The sequence below is a fragment of the Lonchura striata genome, chromosome 25 (assembly GCF_050655825.1).
Source record: "Lonchura striata isolate lonStrDom1 chromosome 25, ASM5065582v1, whole genome shotgun sequence".
NCBI classification, from domain to species: domain Eukaryota; kingdom Metazoa; phylum Chordata; class Aves; order Passeriformes; family Estrildidae; genus Lonchura; species Lonchura striata.
This window is the reverse complement of record NC_140727.1, coordinates 967791-976606: the sequence shown is the minus strand read 5'-3', so window position 1 is coordinate 976606 and position 8816 is coordinate 967791. Positions and strand designations below refer to the sequence as shown.

The window sequence follows — 8816 nt, the reverse complement described above, 5'->3', positions numbered from 1 at the left end:
CGCAGCGCCATTGGCCACGCTGGGGCTCCCCGCAGGCTGACATCATCCCCGCCCGCTCCCCGCTTTGTATCTCCCCCCCAATCACACCCCCGGCTCCCGCATCTCTGCGGGGTCGTTCGGGACTTGTAGTGCACCGGGTTGCACCAGGCGCCAGTGCCCGCGCGCCCCGATGGACACGTCCCGAGCGACCCCTCCTTTGTTTAACCCATTGGGTTCCCCCACGGGCATCCCCCCTCCTTTCATATGATCCCCCTTGATCCGTTTATGGAGGCTGGAGACTACGAGCAGCAGCTGGAGCCGGTGTTCCCATCCTAGGGGGGGTCACCCTGTGGATGGTAGGCGTGGTGTGTGTGTCTCACAGCATCCCCAAGGTTGGGGTCAGGGTAATGGTAGACCCGGAGTATGGGATATATACATATAGATTTATATAGGGCCCTAATCCCCCCTCAAAACCCCCAGCCCACCCAGGAACCACCACTCCCACACCCTGCCGTGCCCAGCTGTTCCAGGAGGGAGCAGATATGAGTGTATGAGTTTGGGCAGCAGATAATCCATAGGGAATTGGCTGCTAGAAACCTTATTAAAAGACACCATGAAACATCCAGCTGGTGGCCCCCTGCTTGGACAGAACTGCACTTCTGCCTCCCAGAAGCTGGGAAACCCACGGTGGGGGTGGGGCAGGATCACCTGTGTGTCCCATCCCCAGAAATGAGATACAGGCCCAGCGTGGCAGCGGTTCTCAGTGTCAGAGCTTTATTCCAGAACAGGAAGCATCATCAGCAGGAGGTGGAGGGGGACATGCTGAGGGGCTGGGGGGAAGGGAGGGATGATGCAGTCCCCAAGCCCCAGTGGAGAGACATGGAACTAGAGGCTGCTGTGGAGAGCCTGCACCAGCATCTCCAGCTGCTCATCCAGGGCCACCTTATCCCCGTCATTGGTGATCACCCAATCAAAGGCCACTCCCTGGTCCAGGCCGCACTCAGATTCAGCGTCGTCCACCCCTGGTAGCACAGAGCCCGGGGAGGCCCCAGGGATGGTCAGGATCTGTCTGTCTGTACCCTCACCATGGCCTCACCCCCCGGAGGCAGGGGCCTTGATCCAAAGCCTCTTGCTCCCACTGCCAAGGAAGGGTAGTGGAGGCAGCAGACCCGTGCCCATTGGGCAACCCCAGTTTTGGTGTCGCAGTCACACTAGGCGAAGTGCCCCTCACTTGCTCACCAGTGACAAAGACCCAGTTCCTCCTCTTCCTTGTCTCCTCAGTAGCCACCACCCGCACGGTCTGCACCACATCCCCGTAGGCGGCCCGGAACCACTCCACATCTGAGAGGCGCCGTGTGTCACTCACCACCTGCGCAGGGCTCCATCAGCACCCGTCCTGTGCCCCAGTGCCCCCGTGCGCTCCCCAAAGCTCACCCACACCGGCTGCTGCGCCCCCTGCACTGCTGCCCGGCAGAAGAAGCCGGGGTCGGCGTGGCGCTTCTCCTCGCCCCAGCGGATCATGTCCTGACGGAACCCCTCCTTGTAGGCGCTGGCATCCAGGAGTCGCTGAAAGTCGAGACCATGCTCCTGTGGGGAAGGGGGTTCAGTAGGCATGGTCCGGGCCAAGGAGTGTGGCGTGGCACAGCCATGGCTGCTGTGACACGCCACGCCTCAGCACAGCACGGTGGGATGGGATGGCTCAGCACAGCGCAGCACAGCACGCAACAGCTTGGCATGATGTGGTACAGCATGATCGTGGCATGGCACAACTTGGCACAGCATGTCCTGACATGGCTTGGTGTGGTGCAGTATGGCACAGCTCAGCACAGCATGGCAAAGCATCAGATGGCACAGCACGGTGCAGCAGCTCAGCACTGCGTGGCGCGGTGTAGTACGGCATGAGCATGGGAAGAGAGGACAGCAAAGCACATGCCCTGGCACAACTCAGTGTGGCACGGCACGGCTCGGTGTGACACGGTGCGAGCGTGGGACGGCACAGCACGCGGTAGAACACGGCAGTGTCCCGGCACGGCTCAGGATGGTGTGGCACTGTATGTCATGGTGTGGCACGGGGCGAGCGTGGGACGGCACAGCACGGCACGGGAGTGTCCTGGCACAGCTCAGCGGGGCGTGACACGGCTCGGTACCTTGGCGTACTGCTCCTTGAGGGGCCCGGAGAGGCGCAGGATGGTGCAGACATCAGGGCCCAGCCTGCGGGAGAGAGGTTCGCGGGACGGATACTGCCACCGGCTCCACTCGGCCAAGTCCCGGCCTCCCTGTCCTCTGGCACCATCCCTGCACCCGGTGCCTTCCCCGCCAACACGGCTGGCCCCGGTCCCGCCCCGCCCGGTACCGGCTCCGCAGCTCCTCGGCCACGAAATCCTTCCCCGATTTCCTCTTCCCGCTCAGCAGCAGCACCGCGCGCGGCGCCGCCATCGGCGCCCGGCCCCGCCCCGGCCCCGCCCCAGCCCCGCCCCGCCCCAGCCCCCGCCCCGGCCCAGCCCCGCCCCGCCCCAACCCCCGCCCCGCGGCGCCCCCTGCCGGGCGGAGCCCGCAGCGCAGCGAGGCTGCCCGGGGACATGGCGGGTCCTGCCCGGTAGCCCGCACTCCTCTGCCCCCTGCCCCCATTGCCTCCTCACACCCTCCATCCTCCTCTGACGCTCCCTTTCACCCGCACCCTGCTCCTCCCAGCATCTGCATTTCCCCAGCACTCTTCCCCAACAATCCCTACTCTTCTGCACCCTGCTTTCTCCCAGCATCCATTTCCCCCAGTACCCTCTTTTCTCTCCGAGCACCCTTCCTCCTCAACATCCCTATGCACCATCTGCACCTCACTTTTTCACCTGCCCCTCACTTCCTCCAGCACTCCCCTTTCCTTTTCACCGTTCCTTCTCTAAATCCCCATTTCTCCCCAGCATCCCCAATACCCTTTGTTCTCCCCCAGCAACCCCCTTCCCCTGCCTTTTCATCTGCACCCCCTCTGTCCCAGCAGCCCTTCCTCCTCCCTGCACTCCTTCCTTCCCTTTCACAGCACCTTCTTTGCCCACAGCACTTCAGTCCCCCCTCCTCTCCCCTTACACTCCCTATTCCTCCTCTGAACCCCCATTTCTCCAGCCCTCCTCCCTAAGCACCCTCCCTTCCCCCCACCCCCATTTCCCCACATCTACACATCTCTGCCCAGCAGTGATTTTATTCATGGTGGCAGTGCAGTATCACACAGTACATTTGGTTGGGGATGTGGCCCTACTTGGCCCTACAGGGTGTGATGGTCACTCCCAGACCCCCATAAACAGCATGTAGGGAGCCCTTGTGTGGGGGTGCTGGCACACTACTGCCCCTCTGGCTCTACCCACGTGTGCCATGCTGCCTTGGGGCTCTCTGGCTCCACACGTTCCCAGAGGCGCTGCAAGAGAAAGGAAGGTGTGATGGGCTGCAGTAGCAGGGGAATCCTTGGGGACCCCTGGCACTGCCCACCCCAGCTCACCCACTGTAGTGCCGCAGCATGTACTCCTCGAAACCATCAACCGCCTTCTTGTTGCCCCACTCCTGCCATGCCACATCCTCAAGCAGATCCTCCACGTCATCCACAAAATCGACAAATCGCAGGCGGTCATGGGCAAAGACACCGTCAGCTCTGAAGGCCCCATCAAGCTGCGGTGCCAGCTTCCCAAATTGTCTCCCCAAGCCCAGCTGCCCCATGAAGCTCTCCAGCAGCTGCAGGAACTGCACCTTCTGCACCGGCTCCAGCACAGCCCCAAGCACTTCCTGGCCCTCCTTGTGGGCACAGTCAGTCACCCCAGAACAGCCCTGTGGTGCCCGGTACCGCCTAAGCCAGGGCACCTCATGGGAATCATGGTGGGGGTGGCTGTGAGACGGCTTTCCCCAGGATTTGCCTGGCTTGTGTTCACGGGGAGGTTGGGGATCCTTCTTGTGGGGTTTGCCATGCTCTCTCCTCTCCTCCTTATGGGGGGACCCCCTGGTGCCATGCTGCTTGTGCCACCCGCTCTCCTTCTCCACCTTGAATGGCTTCTTCCAGGCTGTGGAGAATGACCCCAAGCCCTCTGCCTCCAGCACCTGGGCCAGGTGCTGCTCCAGGATGCTTAGTTCCTCCACAAGCCCCTTGAGATCCCCAGAGCCCCGCGCACGGTCCAGGGTGTCTGCCAGCTCCTGCCGCAACGAATCCAGGCTGCCGTGCCACCGTGCCACGGCCTTGCCACGCCCCGGCACGCCTGTGGCACGAGGCTGCTCTGCCGCTGGCTCCCTGCGGCTGCCCGGGGCCCCTGCGGCCTGCAGGCGCTGCAGCTCAGCCTGGGCCTCCCGCAGCGCCGTCACCTCCCGCTCCAGCGCTGCGCGCAGCCGCACGTTTTCTCTGGCCAGACTCTGCTGCTGCGCCCCGGCCGTGGCTGCCTCACCCTCGCTCTTGTGCAGCAGTGCCCGCAGATCTTCTTTGTGGGCCTGGGGCAGGGGCGGGGGGCTGTGAAAGAGGTGGCAGCAGGAGAGCAGCACCGGGGCACAGCACAGAGACGTGGTACTGGTCACCAACCTGTAGCTCCGCCTGCATGAGCCGGATCTCCTGGTTCTCTTTGGCCAGCTTGTCCAGGAGCTGGCTCATGGACTGCATGTTCTGTGAGCCCCCAGCATCTGCCAGAGGGGGCTCCTGCTGGGAGTCCTGGAGGACAGGAAGGTTGGGAGCCCTGGGGGCATTGAGGACACCCTCTGCCCTCACTCAGCCCTGCTTGAGACCCCTCCTTACATTGCTGTCTACGGACAGCAGTGACTCCTGCTCCCCAGCAGCCAAGTCCCAGCTCCCCACACTCTCCACAGGGCCTGTGGAAGATGACATGGGTCTGAACGTCCAGGCTGCTGCAGGATGTCCCCCTACCCAGGTGGGCCAATTGCCTCTACTCACCATCTGCCACATCGTAGATACCACCTGGGGAGAGGAGGGGACAATGGGGGGGATGTCTGGACCCCACCCTGTCCCTGGCGTCTCGGCCATTGGGATTCCCACTTACCAGTGATGATCAGCAGCCCCACAGCAACCAATGCCAAGGCACCGAACAGGTACTTGTTCATACTAAGCCCATCATCACCAGTATCAGGTGTCCCCCGGTGTGAGGCAGGTGTGACAGTGGGGGGCTCAGGATGGGGCTTGTGGCCCTTCCGCCAGCGCAGCCCCTCCATGTTATCATCACTGCTGGTGCAGGACACATCCTCTGTTGTTGGCCCTAGGGGAAGATGGAGGGGGGGGGGAACCTCCAGGGAGGGTCTACACCTAAACACTGCCAGCACAGATTCCTCCAGGAAAGTCCCCTGTCAGGGGGGGTGTCCCCTGACCTGCTTGAGGGGTGTCAGGGCAGGGTTGTGGCTCAGCCTCAGCTTTCAGCTCCTCCTGCTCATCGCCCTCCAACACGCTGGGCTCTGCAGAGCCATCCAGAGCAGGCACTGCCTTGGAGTCCTCACATTCCTCTGGGTCCTGCAGACAGGCACTGGCACATGGGGTATCCCTGTGTGGGGAGCACCCCACCAGTTCCAGCTCACCCCCAGCCCCCCGGTTCTGACTCACCCCCTGCCCGCTGCCCTCAGGGCACAAAGTCTGGCTGGGGAAGGTAGTGGCACCATTGGTGGTCACAGCTGGGGAGAGGCAGAGCATGGGGATGAGACAGTGACACAGGACAGTGACACCAAGCTTGCCCCATACCCATGGTGGCTGCCTGCCTGTGACTGTGTCCTGAGTGCCTTCATCCTCCTCTTGCGGTTCCTCATCGTCAGACCTGCGGGAGGCTGAGTCCTGCTCTGGACCCACCGTGTCAATGGGCAGACCCTAGGGGAAGGGAGTACACAGGAACACAACTTTAGCCCCGACCTCCATGTGCCTGCAGCCCCGGGTAGGCACTGGTACAGTAGGGTGTGCCTGGGGGTCTCCAGCTCTGGGGGGCTGCCCTAAGGGCCCCAAGGCATGGGGTCCCAGTTCTGGGATGTTGCCCTGGAGATCTCAAGCAGTGAAGGTCTGCTCTGGGGGTCGAGAGCCCTCACCTCACTGCCCGCCAGCACCCAGCTGCTCTCTGAATCTCGGGGATCCAGTTTCTCCGCCATAGGGACAGTCCAGTGCTACCTGCAAGGGGACAGACGGACGGACGCACGGACAGCGGGACATGACCCAGCTCCCAGTACCAGCTGATGTGACCGGGAGAGCCATGGTGCCGGTGCCAGCCAGTCCCTGCAGCCTGTAGCTGGGAGGCTTTCAGGGAGTCCCGGTGCACCCCCACTGACACCAGCTGCCGCCGCGGGGTATTTTTAGCCGGTGATGCGACCCAGCAGGTGGACGGGTGACTCGTGGCCTGGCGTGGGGGAACCAGGGGCCCCGGTCGGGATCCCACCGCCCCACAGCAAAGCGGCAGCACCGGACGGGGCAGCTCCCGCCCCGCTCTTTTCCCCCCACCCCCGTCTGAGACCCAGAACCGGCCCGGGGGTGACGGCCCCGCCGCTGACAACCCGCTCCTCTCCGCTTCCCAGGGGCTCCCCGAGCAGCGCCCGCGCCCCCGCGCCGTCCCGGGCCGTCCGGGCCTGCAGCGGCGGCTCCGCCGTGCCGGTACCTGCGCCCGCCGCGTCCGGCCGGGAACTTTCCGCGGGGCCGCCGCCGCCCCGGGCCGGGGCGCGCACGTGACGCGCGCAGCCAATCGCAGCCCGCGGCGCGAGGGGGCGGGGACAGCGGGCGCGGCCCCGCCGGTACCGAGCGGCGCCCCCCGCCCCACCCGGTGCCAAACACACACCGACAGCCGCGCACACACACCGACACGCGATTTAACAGTTTTATAACGACGGTACAAAAATTTCCATCAACGACTGGCTAAAACGGACGGACCTGGGGTGGGGAGCGGGTACCGGGACCGTCCCCAGCACCGGAGCAGGGGGCAGCGGGACTGCCCCGTCAATGTGGAAGGGGACACCAGGAGCGCTGCACAGTCCCGGAGATGGCCCCTGCAAGGGTAATAACCGAACTGGGGGCAGCGCTGTGATGCACCAGGAAGGCTCAGCCCTCACCGAGCCGGTGCACCGGAGTCAGAGCCTTGCCCATAGTGAAGGCGTGACACCGGCATGGCCAGCACCGTCCCGGGTCCCCTGGTAGGTCCTGGTGCCAGGCAGTGCCCAGTGAGCAGCCACAGCCAGCGCATGGCAGTGGCTCTCTGGCTGGCGGGGGGGGCGACAGCTACAAAAAATGGGTGTTTGGTCCTAAATCGGTGGGGGAAAGCTGTACAAGGCGGCTGAACGGTGGCTCAGCCGTCGTTGGCGGTCACCAGCTGTCCCATGCCCTCCCGGATGTAGACCGACTGGATCTCCTTCGTCTTGAGGCAGAAGTCACAGGCCCAGACGGCAGAGGCCTCCGTGGTGAGCAGCCCGTAGGCATTCTCGGTCATCCCCGTGCACTCTCGGTGGAACCACTTCTGGCAGGAGGCCTCGCAGAGGATGGCGTCCTGGTCATCGTTCACCTCATTGCGACAGGCCCCGCAGGGGTACACGAGCCCTGGAGGCGGCTGGTGCCCCGAGGCGCTGCTGGCCTTGCCGGGGGGCGGCAGGGGGAGGCTGTTGGTCTCAGGGGTGCTGGCGCTGCGCCCGGCGCTGCTGGGGGCGAAGCCCGGCTGTGCCCCGTTGACGGTGGCGGGGGAGCCCGAGTGCTGCTCCTGGGCGAAGGTGCTGGGGGGAGGGTTCTTGCCCCCCTCTTCGCTGCTAGCAGGGAAGCTGGGATCCGCCCCAGGGAAGGGACTGGCTGTGGGGGGCAGGGGTGGCATGTTCTGCCCGGGGCGCTGCATGGGCGATTGTCCAAAGAGGTTGCTGGGCTGGCTGAAGCGCTGAGCCACTGCCGGGCCCCCGGGGGGGTTGAGGGCTGGCCCGGGTCCCATGTCCCCCCGCGGGGGCTGCCCCATAGTGGGGGACATCATGGGCCCGAAGCCGGCAACAGGCCCCTGCATGAGCTGCCCCATAGGGGGGCTGAAGTTCTGTCCAAGGGGCTGGCTGAAGGGCTGCCCGGCGAAGCTCAAGCCCCCCGGCTGCACGTAGTTTGGATTCTGGGGGGGCATGCTAAAGGCCGGGCCCATCTGCCCGGGGGCGAACGGGGGGGGCTGCCTCCGCAGGGGCTGGGGACCCCCGCCGTAACCGGGGGGCACCTGCGGCGACATCCCCCCCTGCATGCGGAAACCGCCGAAGGGGACGGGGCTGCCCAGGAAGGGGGCAGGCGGCGCCCCCACCTTGGGGGTCCCGAAATCATCCTCGAAGGGGTTGGAAGCCACCAGGTGGTCCACCATGGGAGTGGGCGGCGGGGCGAACTCCGAGAGGTGCGAATAGGCAGGGCCCTGCGGGGAGAAGGTGGCGGTCAGGGCCGCTGCGGCGCGCCCCCGGGCCCCGCGCCGCCCCGAGCCCGGCCCTACCTGCGTGTTGGACTTGCGCCGCTTCTTCTCGGGGCTCTTCATCTGCAGCCCTGCGGGGACAAGCGAGGCCGCGTCAGCGCAGCCGGGGCGACCCCCGCCCACCCCGGTCCCGGCCCACCAGCGCTCACCTGCCTTCCCCTGCTTCCGGCCGGGCCCGCCGGGCGCAGCGCTGCCCGCGGGGTGCGGGGGCCCCGGCGGGGCCGGCGGGGCCGGGACCGCTCCTTCCAGCTTCTCTGCGTGCGGGGCCGCCATAGCCCTCAGCGCGCGCGCGCCGCCGCCATGGCCCGACCGCAGCCGGAACCCAGGCGGGGCCAATCACAGCGCGCGGGGGGCGGCGCCGACGGGCACGAGACGCGTCAATCACCGCAGACTCCCGCCTCACCCGCCAGGCGGACCAAACCAAACGCAGCG

The 8816-nt window shown here is 65.6% G+C and overlaps 3 protein-coding genes across 5 annotated transcripts; all 3 read right to left on the bottom strand.

The window, feature by feature from the left end:
• Window positions 1-731: 731 nt before the first annotated feature.
• PMVK (phosphomevalonate kinase) lies at window positions 732-2434 on the bottom strand. 2 transcript variants are annotated; one of them, XM_021532308.3, is made up of 5 exons: window positions 2333-2434; window positions 2127-2190; window positions 1414-1566; window positions 1219-1348; window positions 732-1001 (listed from the first exon to the last, which is right to left on the bottom strand). In XM_021532308.3, exons 1-5 carry the CDS (start codon window positions 2413-2415, stop codon window positions 865-867), a joined length of 567 nt encoding a protein of 188 aa, XP_021387983.1. In that variant the 5' UTR covers window positions 2416-2434; the 3' UTR covers window positions 732-864. The 2 variants fall into 2 exon arrangements, with proteins under 2 accessions (XP_021387983.1, XP_085416656.1); XM_085560530.1 differs by having other exon boundaries at window positions 1219-1320.
• A 719-nt stretch (window positions 2435-3153) lies between these two features.
• Window positions 3154-6621, bottom strand: PBXIP1 (PBX homeobox interacting protein 1). Its single transcript, XM_021532309.3, has 11 exons — window positions 6576-6621; window positions 6016-6094; window positions 5698-5803; window positions 5546-5613; window positions 5317-5455; window positions 4995-5207; window positions 4889-4912; window positions 4733-4806; window positions 4523-4648; window positions 3464-4434; window positions 3154-3382 (listed from the first exon to the last, which is right to left on the bottom strand). The coding sequence occupies exons 2-11, from the start codon at window positions 6073-6075 to the stop codon at window positions 3325-3327; spliced, it is 1839 nt and encodes a 612-aa protein (XP_021387984.1). The 5' UTR covers window positions 6076-6094; window positions 6576-6621; the 3' UTR covers window positions 3154-3324.
• Window positions 6622-6777: 156 nt separating this feature from the next.
• PYGO2 (pygopus family PHD finger 2) lies at window positions 6778-8765 on the bottom strand. 2 transcript variants are annotated; one of them, XM_021532310.4, is made up of 3 exons: window positions 8534-8760; window positions 8406-8455; window positions 6778-8330 (listed from the first exon to the last, which is right to left on the bottom strand). In XM_021532310.4, exons 1-3 carry the CDS (start codon window positions 8655-8657, stop codon window positions 7257-7259), a joined length of 1248 nt encoding a protein of 415 aa, XP_021387985.3. In that variant the 5' UTR covers window positions 8658-8760; the 3' UTR covers window positions 6778-7256. The 2 variants fall into 2 exon arrangements, with proteins under 2 accessions (XP_021387985.3, XP_085416630.1); XM_085560504.1 differs by having other exon boundaries at window positions 8406-8765.
• Window positions 8766-8816: the final 51 nt, after the last annotated feature.

What these genes read in the sequence shown, in the direction of transcription:
- PMVK (XM_021532308.3), bottom strand. Translation starts at nt 2,415, where the DNA reads ATGGCGGCGCCGCGCGCGGTGCTGCTGCTGAGCGGGAAGAGGAAATCG. An exon ending in GCCGAGGAGCTGCGGAGCCG is followed by an intron (nt 2,191 to 2,332) that starts GTACCGGGCGGG and finishes TCTCTCCCGCAG; the next exon opens with GCTGGGCCCTGATGTCTGCA. An exon ending in TCAAGGAGCAGTACGCCAAG is followed by an intron (nt 1,567 to 2,126) that starts GTACCGAGCCGT and finishes CCTTCCCCACAG; the next exon opens with GAGCATGGTCTCGACTTTCA.
- PBXIP1 (XM_021532309.3), bottom strand. Translation starts at nt 6,075, where the DNA reads ATGGCGGAGAAACTGGATCCCCGAGATTCAGAGAGCAGCTGGGTGCTG. An exon ending in CTGAGGGCAGCGGGCAGGGG is followed by an intron (nt 5,456 to 5,545) that starts GTGAGTCAGAAC and finishes GCCTGTCTGCAG; the next exon opens with GACCCAGAGGAATGTGAGGA. An exon ending in TATCTACGATGTGGCAGATG is followed by an intron (nt 4,807 to 4,888) that starts GTGAGTAGAGGC and finishes CATCTTCCACAG; the next exon opens with GCCCTGTGGAGAGTGTGGGG.
- PYGO2 (XM_085560504.1), bottom strand. Translation starts at nt 8,657, where the DNA reads ATGGCGGCCCCGCACGCAGAGAAGCTGGAAGGAGCGGTCCCGGCCCCG. An exon ending in GGCGCAAGTCCAACACGCAG is followed by an intron (nt 8,331 to 8,405) that starts GTAGGGCCGGGC and finishes TTCTCCCCGCAG; the next exon opens with GGCCCTGCCTATTCGCACCT.